Genomic DNA, 26634 nt, shown 5'->3' with positions numbered 1-26634 from the left:
ATAAATGGTGATTCACTGTGAAAAGTGGAAGAGAGAGCGAGAGAGAGCGCGAGAGAGAGAGAGAGAGAGAGAGAGAGAGAGAGAGAGAGAGAGAGAGAGAGAGAGAGAGAGAGAGAGAGAGAGAGGAAACCAGAAGAGGGATTGAGACGGCTGATGGAGAAAAAAGGGGGATGAATGTGTCCTGCTGGGAGCACACACAGAGAGAGGGGTGTGGAGGAGTAGAGCTGAACCTCATGTCCTAAGGTGAGGAGGAGATCAATAAACACACTGATAGTTCACTGAGAGCCAGTCTCCTGCTCCGAACAAAAAAAATGGAGGGAGGGAGACAGTGTTAGGTGAAAAGCCTAAAGAGACAAACTGTAAAACAACCTCCAAACCACAGAGGAATTGTCTTTAAAGTGTTGTTTCCCTTTTTATGAACATCTCGACTTTTTCAATAGCATTAAGGTTTGTGGATTTGTAGTACAAACTAAAAAACACATTAAAAGCATATAAAGTGGAATATTGTTCCAAAATATCAATAAATTAAAGTACTTTAAGTATTGGTGTTATTTCTAAAAGACACAATACCAAATATAAACTGGTACCACTTTGGTAAAACCTGACTGACAATACAAGAGTACCACCTCGTACTTACATGTTGTCAGTTGTTGGGGAAGATGAGTTAGCATGCTTGCGTATTCTTCACACATCCAGCAGCATAGACTTCACTTTGGAATGCATCTCTAGATACCCAATGAAAGTCAAATACAAGACTTGGCTAATTGAATATGTTAATTTTTTTTTTTAGCAATACATCCTTGTGGAATCATCACCAAGCATAACACTGTTTACATAACACATACAAAATTAAAATATAAATGAGTGCTTTAACATTTGAATATGGGGATATTACTTCATTTCGCATCACTAGACAAGATGCAGACAAAATACAATAAGAGATTAATTCAAGTCATGTCAGTGGCAGCAGAGAGAAATCCGGTGTGCAGGTGTGTGTCAGCCCTCTGAAGAGCGGACAGAATCTTTGATGTTCCTCAACCTTTTTGTGTTGCAGACTTGCCTCACTATTACCTAACGGCTAAGCACCCACTGCAGAAATGTAACAGCTACACAAAGACAAAGAGGGCAGAGAGACAGAAAGAGAGAGGCAGACCAAGTGGTGTGTCTCTTCACCTTCGGGGCAGACAGACAGACACCTGCGCCGTTTGATCAGACTGTCCCTTCAATGCTCGCTTATCCTTTGATGATCCATCACAATACGCCTTTCTATTCCCCCTCTTTATATCTCTCTCTTATTCTCACACACACACACACACAGTATTTCCTTCTTTCCTGCCTCTAACTTTGTTACTCTCTTTTATCCCTTTATTTGTGTCTCTCCTTCCCTGCTCTGCTTCCTCTTTTGCCTCAACAGCTTTGAAGTGTGTCACCTAGCTGCTGCTTCCCTGAGTTTAATTACCACTTCTGTTTTTGTCACCTTGGTGCAGTTTCACTCTCAGGTAGTCACTGTAGGTAGATTGGGATTTGGCAAAGAGAAACACACTATTGTTAGGATGTGAAGATGCCTAACAGCAACACAGCCCCCACTATAGCAATTATCCATGGAAAAAGTGTACTGTTTAATTAAGGAGTTATTTTCTCTACCCTCTCATATTTTACATTCTATTCTTAATGTCCCATCTCTCTTTTTAGATGGTTATAATATGCCATCATGCTGTTCCTGCTTCTCTAGAGCTCTTCTACGCCTAGCAGCTTTAATCAACACTAGAAAAAGTTTTTGAGAGCTATGAACTACTTCTTGCGTGTGTCTTCATCGAGTGGCAGAAGAAGTGGTGTGATTGTTCCTGACGGATTGGCAGGAAAAACAAAACCTTTCACTCACAATTATTCAACCATCCATCCTTTTGATTTATTAACAACTCAGGTATTTGTTATGATTCTGTTTAGTTTTGTTTTTGTTGTGTGCTTTTTTCTGTCTCACCCCTCCCTTCTCTGTTTTCCTCTGCAGGGCTAGTGTGTGACAGGGAGTTGGCTGGCTCCTCCCAGTAGCAGACGAGACACACCTGTTTCCATTCACCTCTTCACCTGTAGATATAATAGCCCGGTCCTCATGCCACTTCCCTGCCAGATCATTCCTTTGTGTTTCGACAATCCGGTGTGTCTCGCTGCTCTCCTCGTCTTTTGAATCTATTGCTTGGATTTTTGCCTCCTGTCCCTGACGTCTCAGTGCCAGCCAACTTCCTGACTCCACTGCCGTATTTTCTGTTCTTCTGCTTGAATAAAGCTTTTTGTTTTTGACCATCTCTCTCCAGTCTTTTGCTTTGGGGTCCAATATTCTATAGGCCTTAACAGTATTATTAATAATGCAGGCTCACATCATTCAAACAGGATGCATTTCATTACAAAAATCTTGCTCACCACTGGCTTTGAACTTATGATAATAAGTCCTATGTTTTCCATAATGATACTACAAGCATTACATTGATTTTGACACTGTGCTCCAAAAAAAAGGGATGACTGACACTGACACATGAATGTAAATCACGTCAGTTTTAGTTGTTTTTCTTAGCCAAGTAACTTCAAGATGGAACAGTTGAAAACTATGAAATGTGGAATATTTTGTACATTTCTGTGGGCATCTTTGACACAGTACATTCACTGAAGCAATAATATTTATGTCAATATTTTCTAACCGAACACAGATTAGGTTGTGACCTATGGTTGTGACACAGAAATTAGAGTGTGGAGAAAATCCTTGTTATTTGAGATTCAGGCATTACGTTGTGTAGTGTCAGGAATCGAGTTCAGTTTTACTTTAGTTAATGGGAAAGCTGCATTCTCTAAGTCTAAGTAAAGTCTGTTTGAACAAGGTTTGAATTTATTGCATCACAAAAACGCTCTCAAAACGGTAAAGATTGATTATTTGAATGTGTGTTTTGAACAAATGTAAAACAAATCCTGAAGACAAAGGAAGTTTATTAATATATATTCCAAAATGTTGAGGAGTCACAGACACAATGTAGGTTGAACGTATAGAGCAGTGGCATTTCAGCCATCTCACAAGTGTCTGCTAAATTCTAATCGATACAGCTGTCTACACTGGCCACAAAATGGCTTTCACGTCTCATAGCTGCAGCCTAACCTGTCGTGTTTAGCTTCAAATGTATTTTCTTCATCATACATGTGTAATCATTGGGTACTGGACAGGTCTGAGCCCACGTCAGTATTGTGGCTGCCTGTGTGAAAATGTCGTTATCTTTATACACAGATCAGATACTGTGCATAAATAATTCATTAGTTCTTATCATGATATAAAATGGCTGATATAATAATGATGAGCTAAAGGACACCCAGTGTGTAGGAGCCAATTAACTGTGGGTATAAAGGTAGGAACCTATGTGTGTTGGTGAGAGGTTCCGCCAGAAGGCCCATACAGTTTTTGACCACACACACGGAGAACACACACACGGAGAACACACACACACACACACACACAAACACGAGATTACAAGCAAAGCAAAGGTATTGTGTAAACGGTAATATCGTGTGGTGAATATGGAAAGAAGCAAGTAAATGGAAACCAGTCAAATGGAAATAAATGGAATGTTTCAAACTGGAAACTTTGTTTCTGACCTTTATTCGGCAGCAAACTTGTGTGTGTCAATTACACCCACCAAGCGGATCCTCAGAGGCTTAAAGCGTTGGCTTAGCCTCTACACAGTGTATTAACAAAGCCTCACACTCAAAACACAAGTTCAACAATATAAAAGACACAAACATTGAACTTGCTGTAAAAAAATACTGAGAAATATATTTCACACAAACACTGTGCGAACGCCAACAATGTAAAAAATCAATGGGAATAATCAAACGTGTGTTTCCGTGGCAGCCGCCTGTGATGACCCTCTCTTATTTCCATTGTCCACAGCCACTTTTTTCTCGCAGCTATCCATTCTCCCTTTCCCTTTATATTTGTTCAACTACTTTTGTTCCTTTACCCTATTTGAGTTCTGCAGAGGAAACAATGTACCACAACACATTACCCTGGTGACATGATGAATGGGGAGAATGTGTGGCTGTTGACTGCGGCCTGGAGATAAAGAATAAGCAAATGAAACCGCCTGCCTGCCTCCCAGCACCCTAGAGTCCACTGCCACCATTCCTCATGCTAATTTGATTGAGAATGCTCGATCAGCACATACTCCTGGACTCACACACCTTTGTTGAGGTGTTGAGGAGATGGAGGGGTGCATAGAGAAGAATAGAGGCATGGCATTATGGCATGGGGCAATAACAATTTATCTCCAGGACGCCTGTCTCAGCGTATAATGTTAAAGTTCGGTCCACTGTGGGTAGTTTACATCAAAGTGAAATGTGATACCGCAGGAGAGGGCAAGACAGAACGACAGGAAGGGAAAAGGAAAGGAATATATGGGTAAAAAGGTGAGGGGGGAGAGGGTTAGAAGTGAAGATGAGGGGACATTAATCCAGAGAGGAATTAGTGATGGAAGGCCAGTGGATGGAAAAGGAAATAAAGAATGACGACAGAAAAAAGAACAAGAGAGGCAACTACTTGACAATCCTGGTCCATGTTCCCACAGTGCAATTAATGTGGAGCCAGAAGGACGGCCTACTCCTTTCTGCAGTAAAACAAAACCAGGATTGATGAGAGTGTCTGTAATGCATAAGTGACTGCATGTATGAGCTCGCTAGGAGCAATGTGTCCAGATAGAGGATAGGAGGAAAGATAGTTGTGCTGGGGAAGAAGGAATGTGGCATTATGGCGAGAGAAAGACACAAACAGAGGCAGCGATTGAGATAAAGATATGAGAGAATAGTTGGACTCCAAGAAGAAGAGAAGGTATGTGTGAGTTTGTGAAAAACACAGGGAGAGCTGCAGCAGTAGACAATTGCAAAGGGAGATAAATTGGGGCCGAGCTGCTCTTTTGATGGCCATTTTTTCAGAGTCTCCTTGGTAGCGATTGTATGGGATTCATTAATTAAACCGCAAGCAATGAAAAACAAAGAGAGAAATATCACCAGTCAGCAGCCAGGGCACAGCGCTGCCTTTTTTCCTCTCAGGCCATATTTCACCCGGTTTGACCTTCTCAAGTCAACACAGCAAGTGTTAATCATGGAGAAATACAATCAAAATGAATTTCCTCTTTTGTCGGGCTGCTCGCTGCAGCGCCATTAAACCTTCACTGGGTAGCGGACGATGTTGCTAGGCAAAGCTCTGAACTGTAAATGACTGTAAGTCGGTACTGCTTGATTACAGAGGAACAATGTCAGTGAGGTTTATCTCCACCATCTCCCCCTTTTATGATTTGAATAAAACATGAATTAAGTTTCTATTTTTGCATACTATATTCTGTAGATTCTTGTATGTTATGTATAACTAAATCTTCCTGAACCGGCCAAGGATCATTAAATCTTCATAAACAGTAAATCTACATAATGCCTCAGCAGTTGGGTTACACTGTACAGTATGTGCACATTATAGGGTTGCTAAAAGCAGCAAGTATAGGCAGAACAGAGGTGCCTTTACCATGCATTCAAGCTGTATCCAGCGCCTCAAGGTCAGCTGTATATACCCATTATTTACAGAACAGCTCACACGTAACAATGAAAAAACATTCATTTATGACTGTGTGACTAGAACAAAAACACACGCAGTAAAGGAAAAACAGAGGGAGGAAAATAGCTGAGTATCAGTTTTTCATGGTTGTCAGCTTTGGGATTAATGGAAGCCATTTCGCCATAATGAGCTGTTAAGCGTTAGCTGCCAAAAAAGCCTCTTCGTTTGCCTTTGAGTCTCAGAATACTTTGTCCAATTCGAATATATCTCCCCTTCCTGTGTCTGTAAGCTCTGCTGTACCGGCGCGACGGCTGTCAGATTCCAGCTCTTGTTAGACAACACAATCAGCACCAGAAACAATTATCTGGGGATGAGGTTAATAATGATATCATACTGTTTGTGAATAAATGTGTACCTGTTTTGTCACTACTATGCTCCCAGCGACTGGTTTAATGGAAGCCATTATGTGCTGTGTGTCATATTTGTCTCAAACATTAGAAGCAATAACAAGTTTGAACAAACAAGTGGAGTGTTTTTCATGGCCATCTCAGGGATTTTCTGTTACTGTCCATACAGTATGTATGCTGTGTAAAGCTGTTTTCAAAAAGGTATAGAGTAAGTTCTCAGTAACCAAACATTCAGAGAATGCAGGCCATTTATAAATGTAATACTACCATTCATACTGCTATGATTATGTCCCCTTGTCAAGGCCAGCTGATGTTATGTATGCTTCTATTTATTGCGATATAATACATTTCTAAAGGGTTATAACATATAGGAGACTCATTTAAGTCAGAACATTAATTAATTAATAAATGATACTGTGGCTAGGACCAAAACAAAGTGCTACATCATTGAAATACACAGGCTGGGTTATATAATTACAGAACGTTGTCTCGCCCCTCATGTGCTGTACATGTGTTTAAATGAAAACAGCTTTGTAACTGTTAAATGACATAAGACAGGCTTGTAAAACAGCTCCACAGTGTCAGATTAAGATTTAGGCTAGAAAATGAACATTGTCATGACGCTGACAAGGCTCAGGAATACATTCTTCCACTCTTGAGAACAATCTGTTTGTCTGGTTAAATGGGGCAATTCAGCAGCAAGAAAAAGGATAACTCATGGCTTCAATTAGCAGCCGCTGCGAATGGATCCCTGTCAGGAGAAGTGAAGAAGATGTATCTAAACTCCAGACCTGACAAGGTAATGAAAATAAATGCATCTTCATAAACCTCAGTGAGTTTGAATCATTCATCCATCTGGATCAAAGCTGCTGCTGTGGGACTTAAAACTACTTCACATCCTGGCCACAAGCTTTATATAAAAGGCAGGGTTTGTGATTCATGTTGTTTGTTATTATTCAGAACGGCAACACGCTATACTTGTGGTGCAGCAACTCTGTAGATTCCCAACAGCTCATCATATCTGTTTAAATAAACACAATTAAACATACCGTACTGATCCACTACGGGAACAAACACGTGTGAAAAAATGACATTAACGCTCCTACAAATGCCCTGTGTTTTGCAGTCATTGAGGAATTTAAATATGGAGAAAGTGTTCTTGAAAAAAGGAAGAAAAGGCATTTGTTTCGCACTGCTAAGGGTGATAAATGGAATTCAGTCTCCATGACAAACGGTGAGTACAGACAACTGTTGGATCATCTGTTTTCGTTGTGTGGTGTGAAGTTGCCACAGTTTCCTGCACACTGTACTGAAGCATCCTCCACTCAGTGCCAAAGTGTGTGTGAGAGATAACGTACTAGTGTGAAGATGTGTGTACTGTTGTGTTAAACCTCTAAATGTGTGTGGATACTGTACAGTGGATGATTTTTCTGTGAGATTTAGTTTTTCCTACCAGCATAGGGGACCGGGGCATCCTTGTCTAGAGCGACCAGCGGGGGGTCCAGCAGCACCGTGTCCATGTTCTCCGTGATCACGCCATGGTACGATGTTTCTATCCACGGCTTGTGCTTGTTGACTGTGGGAGAGGAAGAAACATACATTTCAACTGTTTCAATAGAGGCTTCGTTCGTAACTGTATGTGCTGAGTCACTTTAAGCGATCTGAGAATGACGAACAAGAAGACACAGAATATAATTTTTAAAAAGTGTTTGTGATTGATTTTTTTAGGTTTCAACAGATGACAGGAGGACTCCAAAGTTTGGGGAATCTGATTATTGAAGCCTGTAAATAGCCTTACATATATGATTGTAGTGCTTTATTTTCTCCAAAGTGCAAACAATTCTGAAATGTTCAGAAAGAAATGTGAATGTAAAATCCTTCAACAATAAATACATTGTATAGACTGTATTCAGTCTAATACCTCTCTGTTGGCCTTGTGTGCATAAAGACAGCAGGCTCCTCTCTAATGGCTACACTGCCTGTTGTGCTCGGCACAGACTAGGACTCAACAAGGTCTTTGCAGCAAAGCTTTAAAACTTATAATACCTTGATCTAGTTTGGAAAACAGCAACAGGCAAGGAAATCATAAAAATCCCTAAAACACACTTATTCTTGGTGAGAAATGTGAGCTGTGAGATTAATCCAATACTTAAAGAAACCACATCAAACTCTGTGTTGAGCTTAGGGAGGAAGATGTATGTAAAAAGTCAATCGTCCTTTTTCCGCAGTGCATTATTTTCCTCACTAGTGCTACAACGTGGAGAATCCAACCAGCATGAGATTGAAAGGTCACAGGGCTCGACAGTAACGGTTGCCAGGTTGCCAGGCAACCATTCAGAAAAGAGGTCAACCGCTTCTTGGCCTTTGGTTGCCATCAGTGGCAACCCGTTTTTAACATAAAGAAATAAGGACAGCAAACAGCTAAATGAGCTCCCCAAAATAGATAAATGTTAAATATTTGTTGTATAAAGACTTATATTTAATTATTGTTGTGACCGGTCAGGAACCTGATACTTAAGTTGCACGTGCATTGGTGTGATTACGGAGCCAGAAAGCGGTGCGCGGTGTGCCGTGTGTTTGTTTTACAAAAAATGGCGACGCAAATTAAGTTGTTTGACTGTAGGGTAAAAAGTTCGGCCAACCTGTCAACATCTCAAACGAATGTTCAAAGTGATTCAACTGATAAAGCGCAAGATGAACTCTAACGAAAAGCAAAGAGGAAATGTGTAAAGTCTTGGGAGGCGAAATATGTACATTCTGCTCCGGTAAAAGTTCCTTCAAAATAAGAGTCCCGATCTTATTACTACCAAAATAAAAGTGCAAAACGAAACTTTACCATAGGAAAATATTGGCATACAAATATAATCACTTCTATAAAAAGTAGGGCCGGGACTCGATTAAAAAATTAATTAGAGGCTTTGTAATTAATTAATCGAAATTAATCGCATTTTTAATCACATATAAATATTTGACCTGAGAACAGTGAGAAGCAATTTTTTTCACATGGATTTTAGTATACCATTAGGCGCATTCACACCGCAGTACTTTTCCCACAAAGGTTCATGATAATTTAGTTCATGAGAACTCTTTGAACCTGGGGGTGGATAAGGCAAATGAAGCCGCTGACGTCACTTCTTCTTCTTCTGCTTTGGGTTTACTGGCAGGCCGCAAACCACTTCACGGCGTATACTGCCGCCCAAAGTCCCCGGCCGGAAGTCCCCGGAGTTGGGGACTGGCTTCAGTAGAAGCTGCTGGGACTCCCAGCAGCCTTCCGAGTAAATCGCCAGAACGCCGACACCTCCTCATCTCCACTGCTCCCATGTTTTATTTTGTGTTGCCATAAATTAGTCTCTCTGCGTTTCTGCGCTGGGCTAATGCTAATAATGCTAATGCGAGGATAATAAAATTCACAAAACTTTTTGGGAGTTTTACGGGGCGTGGTTTGCAATCCGCCCAGCCAATCAGAAATATAGCTCTTTTCTCACAAGAGAGCCGCACGAAAGTCCCTGCTCTAGCAGCTCTCTGCTCTCTAGCAGGGACTTTCGTGGGGGTAAAAAGGTTCTCATGAACTAATTTTAGTACCGGCTCTTTTTGGTGTGAACGCGATAAAAGAGGCTAACGTCCACGCTAGCTTCCACGCTAGCTGCTATATGTTTTGCATTGAGGTGATACTTGAGGCTTGATGTGCTGCGGTGATATGCGAATTCCTTTTTGCATAATTTGCACACAACCGTGCTCTTATCGACGCTTCCATCCGTCCGTTTTTTAAAACAACCACTGTTGTTCACTGTGGTTTGTTGTTGTCTGAAGTCATGAACGTTAGTTGGTGCTCCAGTATAATCGGTACGCCTGAAACTCATCCAGTGAGAAACGTTCCGCGGTGCAAAAATAAGTGCGATTAAAATGCGTTAATTTTTGTGTAATTAATTAATCTTAATTAACGCGTTAAAGTCCCGGCCCTAATAAAAAGGTAACACATTTTAAATATAGTTAGACATATAAAAGGTCATTTACTGCATTAATAATTAATATCTAATTCTTAACTGTGAATGGTTTTAATGTATTTAACATTATAAATGTATTAGTATGGCCAATCCAAGACTTCAACGCTGAAGGGCCAGTGGATCTATGGTGGGGGTTAGCACAAAGGTCAAGGAAACCCACATTTGAAAGGGAGACAACGGATGACCAAGAAACTAGTGACTTGCTCAATTCATTTGTGAGGGATCTGTGAAGAACATGACAACAGCTGCACTACTGGTATTTAGTATACCAGCAATTGAGGGTGGACAAGTTTACTACCACTTACGTTTCAAATAATTGTGTTAATTACTTATTGTAAAGCATTTGAACATTCTTTTGGGTCACATTTTCATTATTAAGTTGATGTATAACTGTATAGTATCTTAATTATTTAAAATATAAGGTGACTAAAAATGGCAACCATATTTTCCGTTTTGGCAACCAAAAGCTGATGCCTGGTTGCCAGCCTAGCAACCACTTTTAAAAGATAGCGTTGAGCCCTGGGTCAGGAGGATGAGCTGGAGATTAACACAGATCACCATCAGTTTGTCACACTGTGAATACAACTTCCTACTGTAACACTTCATTTTTTCTCACATGGGCCTCATACAGTATATATAGAAAGCCTTGTACAGGCTGCAAGAATGGTACACACACACACACACACACACACACACACACACACACACACACACACACACACACACACACCACACACACACACACACACACACACACACACACACACACACACACACACACACACACACACACACACACACACACACACACACACACACACACACACACACACACACACCCCTAGCGTAGAGAAGTCACTCTGGGATGTCAACTTGACCTTTCGATCCACTGAAGAGGAACACTTTGTCTCATGCCATGAGCAGATGACATGTCTAGCTGGCAGAGATTTAAAATGCATCAAACTGTTCCTCAAACCTTCACAGCTTTTCATCTGTTTGGACACATTTCAGCTGTTTTCTCCTACTATTTCATTTGCTTGTCACCATGCTGAGTTGAGAAAGCAGGTCAAAGTGAAATGAATAAATAGTAAACTTGTTTCCAAAAAGAAAAACACGTTTTGTAAAGGAATGCAAAAACGTTGTGAATGAAATAAATGACATACACTTGGGAAGTTGTGTTAGTTGGAAATAAGCCCATTTTCATTGGTTTTATTACAAAAAAGATGATGTGCAATATATTAACAATGTACGCTTCTGCTCTCCGTCTGCTGAGACAAAGTAGATTTCAGAGAGGGAGAGGGAGCCACAAGGGAAGACATTATTCATACTGGGAGTCACATCTCGTGCTCATGCAGGAAACAGAAATCACTGCAGCAGGATCTGCTCTGAGAGGGGAACAGACGTTTGTCTTTGAGCTGCTGTTTATGCATCTTCACACCTGGAGTATTTAATTCGTAATGGAGGAAAGGCAGTGCATTAAACACACTAATACTCACTTTTCTGGTGAATTGTAGCTACACCTTCATTATTATACAGTTATTGCAGCTTTCTTTGGATTTACTCTTCTGTGTTGGCAAGAATTTCCACTCAAAATCAGACGTAAAATGAACTGAAACAATCTCATAAATAGACTCTTCAAAACCAACACTATATTAGACTGCAGCGCTGAGGTGACTATAAAACAGGCTATAAAATGGAGATTATTTAACTGAGTCTTCATTTCTCTGTGCCTGCACTTGCCAGAGTAAATATGTTAGTACATCATGTTCACATAGCGTTTCATTTACATTTAAAGATGTCTTCAATAAGCCTAATAGCAGCCAACAGCTAGTGCAGTTTACTCATGGATGGCAGGTTCAATTTCTGGCTCAAGGTCTTACATTTATCCCAAACAAATAGGGTGCAAGGCTGTGACTGTTTAAAGGGAGTCTAATATGAGAGCTATTTTATAGAAAGACCACACATCAGACCGTGGAAATGGGCTATTTCCAAAATGGCTTTCAAGACATGAAGTACTGTAAAGGCCGCTACACACCAACCTGAGACCAAAGAACGCGTACCGAAGGCGTCCCGACTTTTACGTCGCCTGCGTTGGCCACACCGCCCGCCTACACCGCCCGCCTACGCCTATCCTCGACATCCTTGTACTGAGCCAAAGCAATCAAATGAAAATAGAGGTAAGCGTGAATGTATAGAGAAAAAAACTTGAAATATACCATGAAGCAGAGATTCCATAGCAACCCATCCAATATTAATGAGATATTTCATAAAAGCACAGACACGTTAGTGGTTCTAGAGGGAAGTAATTCATTAGGATTCATCCTCTGGGGACCATGACTATTTGTACAAAATGTAATTGCTATCCCGGCAGTTTTTAAGATTTTCAGGTCCAAACTACAACAATCCATCCAGAGCCATGCTGCAAAGCTAATAAAAAAAACTTGTTCTACCATGTGGTTCCTCCTTAAAGTGTCATCGACTGCAATTTGCAAGGCCTCTGAGGCCATTTCCTGGGAACATCTGCAGCCATTACAGCGTCAGGATGCACATTATGGAGGAATAATTCACTTAGCAGAAGACACAGTCTAATAGACGCTCTATAGGACTGGATACAATCTGATGTGACAGTAATGTGGACACAGAAATCCAGAAGCAAGATTTGCTTTCTTGTAAATAACATTAATGCAGGGGATTGGCAACTTGTCCATTCTGATATTAAAATCAATATATCCATTTGTGTCTTTCCCTGGGCCTGAGGCTCATGAAATCAGGCGGCTGATCATCTATATTTTATTTGGGTCCCAGCTCATATTCAAAGAGACATGGCATTACTGTTCTATGTATTGACCAATTTAATTCATGTCAAATTGTTTTCAAAGAAACTGCAATGGAGATGTTGACAACATATTTTCTGTCCGTTTACTTGTTTATATACTGACAGCAACATACTGCTAGCAGCCTGTCTACAATCAAAAGTAAGAAACAACCAAAAAGATGTGCAATGTGGAACAAGAAACCACCATTTGAGTGCTTTAAAAACTCAAAATAAAGGCCCTGGTAGTTTTAATATATCGGCAGGTTTTGTTACTTACTTATCCAGCTTAGTGGAAAGAAAAATGTTCATGACTGTTGTCTTTGCATTCTTTGCCAACCAGGCTCTTTTTCTGATACCTGTGGAAAGTTACCGTAAGCTATTTTGTTTGTTGTCAAGAGATTTGTTGAGCTGCCTATAAGCATATGCCCTTTAATAGGCAGTAATGCAGTGTAAAGGCTACATCTAACTCTTTTAGTAACTGTTGGGAAAATGAATGTACTCTTCTAATATCAGAGTAGCACATGATAACAAAGGCCCTACTGTACGAAGCTGTGTACGTAACCGGATGTATGATTACCTAGAAGAGCGTCAGGACTGTTATGATAGCTATGTGACAACGATTAACATGATGATTCAGCCTCTATGGAGATAGACATATGACTGTCATGTTTATTGCTTACGTGGGCCTTAGCTAATCTGAACTAAACATTAAATACTGCTTTGAACCGGTATTCTGCATCTTGTGACTGTGTAACACCCTGTCTCATAAGCATGTAAAGGACACTATTCGGGGAACTATTTGTGTTGTCTGAACAAGTGCAAATCTATAGTGACCTCCCAGTGCCCTGCTGGAATGAGCAGTAATTAAACCTGGGTGAGCACGAGCACGCGCGCACACACACACACACACACACACACACACACACACACACACACACACACACACACACACACACACACACACACACACACACACACACACACACACACACACACACCACACACACACACACACACACACACACACACACACACACACACACACACACACACACACACACACACACACACACACACACACACACACACACACACACACACACACACACACACACACACACACACACACACACACACACACACACACACACACACACACACACACACACACACACACACACACACACACACACACACACACACACACACACACACACACACACACACACACACACTTATCCTCTCACCTAATGAGATAAGATACTGCTCTGCTTTGATGTGTGACTTGTTGACCCGAGAATGTGTGACAGTGGACCAGTAAGCCACCATTACAAAAAGTATATCATAAAGATGTTTTAGGAGAATGCAGAAAGAGAAGAAGGGAAATGTAAATGATCATGATGAAAGTGAACAAAATATGCGAGGGCGAAAGGGTTAACGTGTTACAGAGAGGAAGAGAAGATGAGAAGCAGCCATACTGGAGGCAGTGGGATGAGTAGGGAGAAATAATAGGGAGGAGAGTCAGGGTGAAAATGGAGCAAATTAGTGTAGAAGAAGGTTGAAGGCATACATAGCACTTCCTGTATGGAGAATAAGTGCTGCCTATAGGACAAACCTTCAATGTATACTCCTATTATACATTTAAATTGAATTCCTATTGGATACATTACATGCCTGAGATCATACATCATCAAATAATAGCACGTACTGCATAATCATGGAAGAAGAGACCTGGCAGAGGCCTCCATTCGTGATGATTTAGGACACACCCAACAGTCCAACGCTTTGATGGGGATGAGATGATGACGCCCCATAAATAAAACCCCTCCTCGTTAGCAGGAAGAAATACAACTGGAGATTACGCAGGAAGCAGAATCAGACCAGTCTGGTGTCTGCCATCACTGTAGCTTTCTGATCCAAGCTGTAGATGTGTACCATGCCATGTCTCTGATTCGAGTCTGGTAAAAAACATGTTTGTCATGTGTCTTTTTGTAAAAATGTATTTAAAGGCACTGCATTACTGAAAACTGATGTGCTCTTTAAAAGAGATTTTAAACATTTAAAAACGCATTTAACATTTTAGTGTTCATTCATTCATTTAATGAATTTCAAAATTCTGTTTATCACTATTGGTTTGGTTTTGCTACAAACTTGTTTTCAACCAGTTTTGTAGTGGGAGATAATTACGAAGGTAGATATGGTGCAAAATGCGAGAGCGTGTAAAACCTGATGTGAGCACTTGCAGAAAAAAAATCTGAGCTTGTGCGCATACATTTACACTTGTATAAAATATCCACGTAACTGTGAACCAAATGTACACTTGTATAAAATATCCACGTAACTGTGAACCAAATGTACACTTGTATAAAATATCCACGTAACTGTGAACCAAATTTGAAGTCACAGAAGAAAGTTTTGTAGCTTGTAGAAAGAAAATGAACTTATAGTACAGCGGATAAGCACAACAATTGTGCATTTTATGAGAAAAGCATGACATTTCTAGCATAGTTAGTGCATACCATATGGTTTATTTTCAGATGTGGAGGGAAGTTAGATTTGACCTGTGAGGACCGTGAGAGGTCAAATCCAAGATGGCCGCCAGTCTCTCGGGTCAAATGTTCAAACACGCTTAATTTTGGAACCAAATATTGTAGAAAAACATTTAAGGTGTCATAACCAACTAAATTAGGGATGCCCAATCATTTGGTGATACCTTTGAGGTTGCCAGAATTCAAGAAAATGTATTTAGGTGAAGATAAAGGTAGAAATTGACCAAAAATAAGCTGTCAATCAGTTGAAATTTGCAAAATTGCAAATTATTTTGTGTGTGTGTGTGTGTGTGTGTGATATCAACTTATCATCAGCTTGATACATGACATCAAAGTAACAGTCAAATCCAAGATGGCCGCCAGGTGTAAAAGTGTATCTCGAGCCGGTTTCTCAAACTTACCTACCTCACCTTTAAGTGAGGTGGATAACCATGACAATTTATGAGGGGCCGTACAGGCCGTAATTCATACTGGTCCTCTCACGCACATACATTCTCCTTTTACATACATATATTTTCACTCTTACATCTATGTGGCCCTTCAGCTGAAATGCTCCTCTCGAGCTCTGTTCCTAAATATCTATAGACCACCCAAATACTGTGCAAGCTTTTTTGATGACTTTACTGAACTGCTGTCTATAGTGTGTATTGACTTTGACCGTCTAGTCATTGTTGGTGATTTTAACATCCATGTTGACAACCCCCAGGACAGAGGGGCAAAATAACTGTTTTGTGTTCTTGATAGCTATGGACTGACTCAGCATGTGACGGAGCCCACGCACAATAAGGGGCACACTCTGGACTTACTTATCTCAAAGGGTCTGAATATCTCTAAGGTTGTGGTGACTGATGTTGCACTCTCTGACCATTCCTGTGTTTTCTTTGAGAGCTCTATTTTTGTTCACAAAAATGTTCAAAAAGAGGTAACCACAAAGCGATATTTAACTGAAAATACTAGAGAAATGTTTACTCAGAATTTTTCTTTCACACTTGCCCCTGCTAACATCTCAGTAAATGAGCTAGTAGATCATTATAATTCAAAAATAAAAAATGTTATAGATGCCATTGCTCCAACTAAGGAAGTGTCTGGCAAGAAAATATCTCCATGGAGAAAGGCCATGAGCGTGAAAACAGAAAAAACAGAATGTCGAAAAGCTGAACGCAGGTGGCGAAAAACAAATCTCCAGGTTCACTTTGAAATCTATAAAGAGAGACTTGGCCTTTATAATTTGGAATTGAAAAACGCACGACAATCGTTCTTCTCTGACATCATTACCAAAAACAAAAACAACGCACGTGCCTTGTTTGCTACCGTCAACAGACTAACTAACCCCCCAGTGTCAGTAGCCTCTGAATTTCTATCCACCAGGGCGTGCAATGATTTTGCCTCCTTTTTCACTGACAAAATTCAGAAAATCAGACAAGCAGTCAGTGCCTCTGCATCAGGAACAGCAAATGTGTTGTCTCTGTGTCCACTTAACATCAATTCAAACACCATGACACAATTCCATCAGATTAATGATAAAAACCTAGAGGACATTATACAACTTCTGAAATCCTCCTCCTGCTGCCTTGATATTATTCCAACAGGATTTTTCAAAGATGTTTTGCCTTGCATGGCCTCAGATCTACTTCATATAGTAAACAAATCTCTTCACTCAGGTATTTTTCCACAGGCCCTGAAAACTGCAGTCATTAAACCGCTCTTAAAAAAGAATAATCTAGATGCTTCAGTAATGAACAATTACAGGCCCATATCAAACCTCCCATTTCTAGGTAAAATCATTGAAAAAGTTGTTTTTCAACAGTTGAGTAATTTCTTGCATTTAAATAACTGTTTGGATGTGTTCCAGTCAGGCTTTCGTCCAAACCACAGCACTGAGACTGCTCTTGTAAAGGTCTTTAATGACATCCACTTAAACACAGACAGTGGCAGCACTTCAGTGTTAGTATTATTAGATCTCAGTGCTGCGTTTGACACTGTTGACCACAGCATATTACTAGACCGACTGGAGAACTGGGTGGGACTTTCGCAAACAGTTCTAAATTGGTTTGAATCCTACTTAAAGGACAGAAACAACTTTGTTTCTATAGGTAAATACACATCTGAGTTGACAAATATGACATGTGGGGTTCCTCAAGGCTCCATCTTGGGGCCTCTTCTCTTTAACATCTACATGCTACCACTGGCTCAGATAATGAAAAACAACAAAATAAGTTACCATAGCTATGCAGATGACACACAAATTTACGTAACAATTTCACCAGGAGACTATGCTCCAATTCAAACACTGAGTAAGTGCATTGAACAAATCAATCACTGGATGTGTCAGAACTTTCTCCAATTAAACAAAGATAAAACTAAGGTAATGGTTTTTGGAGCCAAGTCAGAACGTATAAAAGTTAGCGCTGAGCTTCAGTCTGCAATGTTCAAAACAACAGATAAAGCCAGAAATCTAGGTGTAGTCATGGACTCTGACCTGAGTTTCAACAGTCACATTAAAACAGTTACTAAATCAGCCTACTATCACCTAAAGAATATATCTAGGATTAAAAGACTAATGTCACAGCAGGATTTGGAAAAACTTGTCCATGCTTTTATCTTCAGTAGACTCGACTACTGCAATGGTGTCTTCACGGGTCTCACTAAAAAATCTATTAGGAAGCTGCAGCTGATTCAGAACGCTGCTGCTCGAGTCCTCACTAACACTAAGAAAGTGGATCACATCACTCCTGTTCTGAAGTCTTTACACTGGCTTCCTGTGTGTCAAAGAATACAGTAGATTTCAAAATACTGCTGCTGGTTTATAAAGCACTGAATGGTTTAGGCCCAGGATACATTTCCGACCTCCTGCTAAATTATGAACCATCCAGATCTCTCAGGTCTTCAGGGACTGGTCAGCTTACTGTCCCCAGAGTCAGAACTAAACATGGTAAAACAGCGTTCAGTTATTATGCTCCAAATATCTGGAACAAACTCCCAGAAACCTGCAGGTCCGCTGCAACTCTGACTACTTTTAAATCCAGGCTGAAGACTTTTCTTTTTGTCGCTGCTTTTAATTGAACTATTCATATCTTAGACTGCACTGTAACTTTTATCCATGTACTTTTTCTTTTAATGTTTAATTGAACTATTCATATCTTAGACTGCACTGAAACTTTTATCCATGTATTTTTTCTTTTAATGTTTATTTTATTAGCTTTTCTTTTTAATGACTGATTTTAAATGCCTTTTTCTTAATGTCTTTCATTTTTTGTAAAGCACTTTGAATTGCCTTGTGTTGAAAAGTGCTATATAAATAAACTTGCCTTGCCTTGCCTTGCCTTGCCTTGCCTTGCCTTGCCTTGCCTTACATACATACATACATATATTTTCACTCTTAAATACATACATTCTCCTTTTACATACATATATTTTCACTCTTACATACATACATTCTCCTTTTACATACATATATTTTATAATATATGCATGTCTGAAGAGAATATATGTATGCAAGAGAAGAATGTATGTATGTGTGAAGACAATATATGTATGCAAGTGAAGAATGTATGTATGTGTGAAGACAATATATGTATGTGAGAGAAGAATGTATGTGTGTGTGAGAGAAAGTATAGTGGAAACGGAAGGAGTATGGTTGAAACGGAAGGCAGGTCATTCTTGCGCTGTGATTGGCTCAGAAGGTCGAGCGGGGCGGGCTCATGTTCAGAACTTCTGATTCAAATCAACATGATGGAGGGAGAGGGTTAGGGTTAGATGACTCCGTGTATCTACGGACCATTTGTTTTTCTTTATTAAACAAGTAAACGGAAGAGTGTCTGCGAGGCGTTTTTGCTTTTTATTTTTTACCTTACTAAATGGTCTAATGGTCATTGTAGCGAGGGGGGGGGCGCGATACTCGCGGAAGTGATTTCAAAACAAAAGCACTCGTTTGCTTGGAACGTTGAACATAATTATAAACAAGGGGAAACAAGGTGAATTTAGCGATCACAATGAAAACGGCCAAGACACACATTGAGCCCAGAAAATGAATGTTATTAAGGCTGTAAATATAATAAGCATGTGTCTAAAATGGACAACATTGTTAGGAGATTTAAACTATACAGCGATTCTGCACTGCGGTCACTCAGCCGTCTCTCGCGTTTGTCTTTTCAAATCAGCTGCTCTTTATATTTTACAAATATTTTTTACTGAAAGTTCTTAATAAAACTGACACTGTTGGACTCGAATTGAGAAGAATAAATGGACAACATTGTTAGGAGATTTAAACTATACAGAGAGCCGTTTTTTCAAATCAGTAGCTCTTCATTTTCTTTTTACAAATATATTTTACCACAAGTTCTTCATAAAACTGACACTGTTGGACTCGGTACTAGTTTGACTGCTACTAACAATACATTGAAGTACTTTTACTGTGTACTTTGTGAGAAATACTCTGTCAAAGTCCCCTCCATATAGCACATAATCTAATGCATCAGTCCGTCCCAGGAGGGAGTTTATAAACCAAAGAGTAACCGCCCTTACGGCACGCTCTGATAAGTAAAGCGAACGCACCCGCAAGGACACCTGGCCAGGGATGTGACAGTTTCAGGGGTTGACTAAATGTTCCTTAAAACCCCTAATGCTTGCTGCAATCTACGCGATTCATCTCCCTCCATCATGTTATGTTGATTTGAAATCAGAAGTTCTGAACATGAGCCCGCCCCGCTCGACCTTCTGAGCCAATCACAGCGCAAGAATGACCTGCCTTCCGTTTCAACCATACTCCTTCCGTTTCCACTATACTTTCTCTCTCACATACATACATTCTTCTCTCACATACATATATTGTCTTCACACATACATACATTCTTCACTTGCATACATATATTGTCTTCACACATACATACATTCTTCTCTTGCATACATATATTCCCTTCAGACATGCATATTATAAAATATATGTATGTAAAAGGAGAATGTATGTATGTAAGAGTGAAAATATATGTATGTAAAAGGAGAATGTATGTATGTAAGAGTGAAAATATATGTATGTAAAAGGAGAATGTATGTATGTAAGAGTGAAAATATATGTATGTAAAAGGAGAATGTATGTGCGTGAGAGGACCAGTATGAATTATGGCCTGTACGGCCCCTCATATTTCATAGAGGGTGCTCAAACATTTAGGGTTTCCCATTAATGCACCAGCGCTACAGTTTAATTTTCTACTGCAACACTCCCCACGCACACACACACAGTGCACCCGCGACTGTTTTACAATGAAGGCTCGATAATCAGCTCACGGCATATAGGCAGGGGTAAAGTGCTATTTTTACAAGTGGGGAGCGGACCTCACCTCCTCTAGGAGGGTCCTCACCTCCTCTAGGGGGGTCCGGGGGCTAGCTCCCCCGGGAAGATTTGTTGTTACATATTTAAGTTAAAAGCATCAATCTGGTGCACTTTGAGAGCAACATTAAGAGATCTATGGATACATCTCAACACCCATATGAAACAGAACTGTCAACAGATTTTCTATTTCTTTATAGATATTTTACAAATCACTCCCCTTTTAAAACAAACCGTTTGAGACCCACTGAGATAACTAGACTAAAGTTAACTATCTAAACACTGAGAGAGTCCTTTACTTCACCTGAGTTGAGGTTACCTGAGACTCTCCGTCTGACAGGAGAGAGTTCTCCCTCCACCTTGTTGTTGAAAAAGCTCCTTATATCCATTAGCTTGGCTAGCTAGCACCAGATGCTAACCACAACGATCTCCGGTAGATACCCACTGGTGCGCGAGGCGAGCGAGCTCGCTCGCTCGCGCACGCACGCACACAAAATGGCTCGTGCCACACACACACACAGAGCAGGGCTTGAATGAAACACAGAGACCCAGAAGTAAGCTACTTGTACTCACGAGGCCTATTATGTGCAGAATCCCTCTCGCTTTCAGTTGGTTTTGATTGAGTGTCCACACGTGGTCGTTTAAGGACTAAAAAACGATCAATTTTTCACTTTGCTGTTAGCAAATCATTTGGCGCTCTAGCTAACAGGAAGTCAATCAAGTGTCACAAAGTAATTTAGCCTATGGGTAGGTCAAAAATCGAATGGGTGCTGACCATTGGCCTAATCATATCACCTGTGTTGGCTTTATGTTTTTGGTCAAAAATGTGTTTGTTTCACATATGCATTGATGTAATCAATAATATTTCTAATTTAATTTAATAAAAATAATAATAATAATTTTCGAAAAAAAAAAAAAACACATATTTCTTGGGGGTGCTTAGGGGGTGCTTTGGCAATCCTGGGGGGTGCTTCAGCACCCCCAGGATGCCGCCCCTGCTTCACACATACATACATTCTTCTCTTGCATACATATATTGTCTTCACACATACATACATTCTTCTCTTGCATACATATATTCTCTTCAGACATGCATATTATAAAATATATGTATGTAAAAGGAGAATGTATGTATGTAAGAGTGAAAATATATGTATGTAAAAGGAGAATGTATGTATGTAAGAGTGAAAATATATGTATGTAAAAGGAGAATGTATGTATGTAAGAGTGAAAATATATGTATGTAAAAGGAGAATGTTTGTGCGTGAGAGGACCAGTATGAATTATGGCCTGTACGGCCCCTCATAACAATTAGCTAGCTAGCATTGGCATACTTATTGGCCGGATCGCTATTTTGTAATAGTAGCCTAGCTACAGTACATAGCCAACTGATGTGAGATAGATAACTAGTTAACTTAGCCAACTCTAACTTCATTATCATATCATTGTATTGTAAATGTTTACAAAATAAAACACATATACTATACCTTTTCACCTGAATTCAAAATGATGAGTATGATGACTGGTTTTGCTGATGCCTGCTGGTTGGACTGCAGTATCCTGCTTGGGTGTCAGGAAGCGTTACTATGCAGCCGCATAGCAACGGGTGGGTGGAGCCAACCGCTGCCCACCCAATCAACTACTGGATGTTCATTTACAAATTTCAACTGATTGACAGCTTATTTGTTGGTAAATGTCTACCTTGTCCTTGTCCAATTCAGTTGGAAATGACACCTTAAATTATTTTCTACATCGTTTGGTTCAGCACATTTCCAAAAGTTTTTAATGTAATTTGACCTTGATCTAAATTAATTGTCTTTAATTCTGGCGATCTCAAAAGTATCATCAGATGAATGGGCATCCCCAATTTAGGTGGAAATGACACATTATTTTACATCGTTTGGTTCCAACATTTTAAAAAACGTGGACATTAAACACAGAGGACTGGCGGCCATCTTGGATTTGACTGTTACCTTGATGTCATGTATCAAGCTGATGATAAGTTGATCACACACACACACACACACACACACACACACACACACACACACACACACACACACACACACACACACACACACACACACACACACACACACACACACACACACACACACACACACACACACACACACACACACACACACACACACACACACACACACACACACACACACACACACACACACACACACACACACACACACAAAAAATAATTTGCAATTTGGCAAATTTCAACTGTTGACAGCTTATTTTTGGTCAATTTCTACCTTTATCTTCACCTAAATGCATTTTCTTGACTTCTGGCAACCTCAAAGGTATCACCAAATGATTGGGCATCCCTAATTTAGTTGGTTATGACACCTTAAATGTTTTTCTACAATGTTTGGTTCCAAAATTAAGCGTGTTTGAACATTTGACCCGAGAGACTGGAGGCCATCTTGGATTTGACCTCTCACGGTTCTCACAGGTCAAATCTGACTTCCCTCCACATCTGAAAATAAACCTTATGGTATGCACTAACTATGCTAGAAATGTCATGCTTTTCTCATAAAATGCACAATTGTTATATTATGAGAGCTTATCCGCTGTACTATTAGTGATGAAATGTTCACTTGCAGAAAAATACATATTTTTAAAATATATTTTCCATTACAACTGCAACTTGGTTATTACAACCTCTCAAATCAGTCATTACAACTTGACGAATCTGCTCTGTGGCAGTATACATCGACGAATCTGCGGTCTTGACTTTTGCTACACTTCTTGCGATAAATGTGTCGCAAAAGTAATTTTCACCTGTAGATGTGGGGGAGGGAGGGGGGTTGGAGCGAAGGGGCGGAGCTATCAGAACAACGAGGCTCGGGTCAGACACACGTTGCGGCTTTCACACCAGCGCTTTTCCCTTTCTAGCTCCGAGCTAGAGCTTTTCTGGTTCAGCTCCGGTTTCCCTTTTCTGCTCCCGCTCTGTTCACACCGCCCAGCACCCGACTGGTGCTGCCACTGCTGCGTCATGACGTCACCGTTTACATCGCTGATTTGCTCCCCAACGGCATTACGGCGCTCACAACAACAACGGGGAACTGCGTCGGGTCGATGATCGTGTTGCTTTTAATCACACGAAGCCAGAATAAATTGAATAACGACTTCTCCAACCTTATGCTTTTCTCCAGAGTGCCGTGGTTCATTGTTTATTAATGTGTTTCTGCAGCATTTACCGACCGCTGCAGTGTTGGCTGCTCTTCCACGGGAGTTTATTCTCCTCCGTTAGCTCCCGGTTAGCTCACACTGCAGCGGCTGCTCTAAAGTATTCACTGTCCGACTCACACAAGCAGCTGATACATATCCCCAGTTCCCCTTAGCCTAAGTGAATGTGTGTCAGTCTGAATTGACGCTGTTTGGTATCACAACGCTGTTATGAAAGTTTCTCTGGTATAAAATGGGTGATGTTAGCATAGCAACCGAAGCTAAACTGACTACTTGTTATTGCTATCCTATTGTGGCATAAACCGTTTTCTACAGGCACATTTTACCGGCGTATTTTTATTATGATTCTACTTGTGATAGTCGGACACGAAAACCTGTGCAGCCCATGTATTGATTCCATCCGATAGCTGCTATAATACAAAACAAAACGTCTGCCTCTCTCCACAATGATCAATAACAGTGAACGGATGGTCAAAGTAAGGTATACATAAACAGAATCACACGAAGCCTGGTTAGTGTTGCCTGACTTTATAAAGTGTGTTTATAAGCACTACTGCTTGTAGGCAGGCATGACAGTCGACCCATGTTCAGGGGAGGTGGGTTTAGTTTCCTGCACGCGTCGATGTAAGAGAGACGTAAGCGACGCCACCTCTTAGCTCCGAAGCTCTTGCCTCTAGACCAGGGGTGCCCAACCAGTCGATCGCGATCGACCGGTCGATCGCGGGGAGATTCCCAGTCGATCGCGACATGTGTCTAAAAATAGAACAACAATATTCTGTTTTATCGTTAATGTCCTATAACATAATCTTTCTGTGCCAGAATAATGCACTTGAACGCATCAAAGCTTTGTGATTGGCCGCCGTGACCCCATGTGTCGAGGCGTGGCTAGTGGGCAGTGCACTAATTCGCTAACGTTGTCCGTATCAACAGGAGTGACAGTCCGCACACAAACAAGACCGCAATTATGGCAGAAGCAAAACATATATAATTTTAACTCCGAGTGGGAGGATGATTATTTTTGTATTTATTCCAATTCAAAGTCCATCTGTCTCATCTGCAATGCGAGCGTAGCTTTATCGAAGAAGGGTAATTTAGGAGCGGCATTTCAAAACAGTGCACAAACGCTACGAGACGGAATTCCCTCCTAATTCTGCCCTACGCTCCCAAAAGGGGAGGGGCCTGAGAGGACAGCTAAATGCACAGCAGTCCATTTTCACCAGGCCCAACAACAAGAGCAAGGCTGCTACCATAGCATCTTATCGTGTCAGTCACGTTCTTGCGAAACACATGAAGTCTTTCAAAGACTGCGAAGTTATGAAAGAAGCATTCCTGGAGGCTGCCGACGCGCTTTTGGAGGACAGTAAAAAAACGGTAGCATTTCAACAGGTTTTTGATATAATAAAAACTCAAGTTAGATACCGTTATTAATAAACTGTAAGTTTTAGTTTGTTTGAATTTATTCATTATAATTATTGTACAAAATGGTTGATTATAGTCTATTATCAATTCAGGTTAAGAAACTAGTGTTGCTTGCATCCTATTTTAAAGGCATTTCTTTTTATAATCTACTAAAATGCAACAAAAAAAGGGTTTGATTCTATTAATTTTGTCTTTTTTATTGCACTTTGGCAGCAGATTCCTGTGTAGCTTCAGATCTGAGTTGTCTTATTAGTAAGCCTAATTTATACTTTTGTAGCAACACTATTTTTATATAATGGCAAAGAAAGGGTTCAGAGTCTTTTCTTTTGTTCCTGTGTCATATGTGGCAGCACTGTTCAATGTTTCTTGAAAACATGCACTGTAGTGTGACGTGTGAATAAACACCAACTCTGTATCAACAACACTGTTGTGTAACTTCAGATAAATACTTGTATGTGTGTAGATTAGAAAGAGGTAAGATAAAGGATCTGCAGTATTTTATGAAGTATTCATCGTACAAAGGTCAGTTTTATACAAGTAGAAGTGTGTATTTACCTGGTAGTAAGCTGTCAGTAATGGCTACGCCTCTCTATTTGGCCTGGTAGATCTCGGCAGACTGGCAACTTTAAAAGTAGCTCTCGGTTCAAAAAAGGTTGGGCACCCCTGCTCTAGACCGACAATTTTTTGGAGCTGGAAGTGAACCGGATTCCGGAGCTAAAAGCCGGCGCCGCTGCGGTGTGAACAGGAAAAACCGGCGCTTTTCAGGCTTCAGCTCCGAGCCGGAGCTGAAAAAGCGCTGGTGTGAAAGGGGCAACAGTCACAGCCATAGTCACGTCGAACCGGATGACTGCGGGGCTAACGGTTCGTGTCGCTACCAGTCCGCTGACATGGCGCGTCAATCAACGGTAAGTTTTGCCCATTACTTGCCCAGTATTACTTTGAATATTATTATTGTGATTGAGGATTAAATCCGCTTTGAAGACCACCATTTTATATCGTGCAGTTTAGCGGCAAAATAACGTCAGTTAGCCAGCTAACGCTAGCTTTGTTGAGTTTATGCTAGCTAAACAAGTAGTGGCTGTAGTCTACAGCAGTAATTAATATATTATAGCCTACTGCTTTGGCACTAACGGTTGATAACGGTTTATGAAAATAAAACCAATTGAACTGTACTGAAATAATGACAAGTTTTATAATTGTCTTGGGCTCCTGCTGTGTTTTTAAAGCCTTTGTAAATTATCCATGCTATTTTCTATTTAGCTAACGTCGAAGTAGTGTATGCGAAATCAACCTCACAATAAGATGTGTGTATATTACAATTATTAATGT

The 26634-nt window shown here is 40.4% G+C and overlaps 1 protein-coding gene across 2 annotated transcripts in view; it reads right to left on the bottom strand.

Annotated features, from left to right (window-relative positions):
* Positions 1-26634, bottom strand: part of clstn2 (calsyntenin 2) — a 189578-nt gene that overhangs the window by 93856 nt on the left and 69088 nt on the right. For both annotated transcript variants that reach the window (XM_034196160.1, XM_034196161.1), the window contains exon 2: positions 7439-7561. In XM_034196160.1, the coding sequence (XP_034052051.1) occupies positions 7439-7561 (123 nt within the window). The remainder of the gene's footprint in view (positions 1-7438; positions 7562-26634) is intronic.

This window comes from Gymnodraco acuticeps, unplaced genomic scaffold, assembly GCF_902827175.1.
Source record: "Gymnodraco acuticeps unplaced genomic scaffold, fGymAcu1.1, whole genome shotgun sequence".
NCBI classification, from domain to species: domain Eukaryota; kingdom Metazoa; phylum Chordata; class Actinopteri; order Perciformes; family Bathydraconidae; genus Gymnodraco; species Gymnodraco acuticeps.
This window is presented reverse-complemented; position numbering and strand designations above follow the sequence as displayed.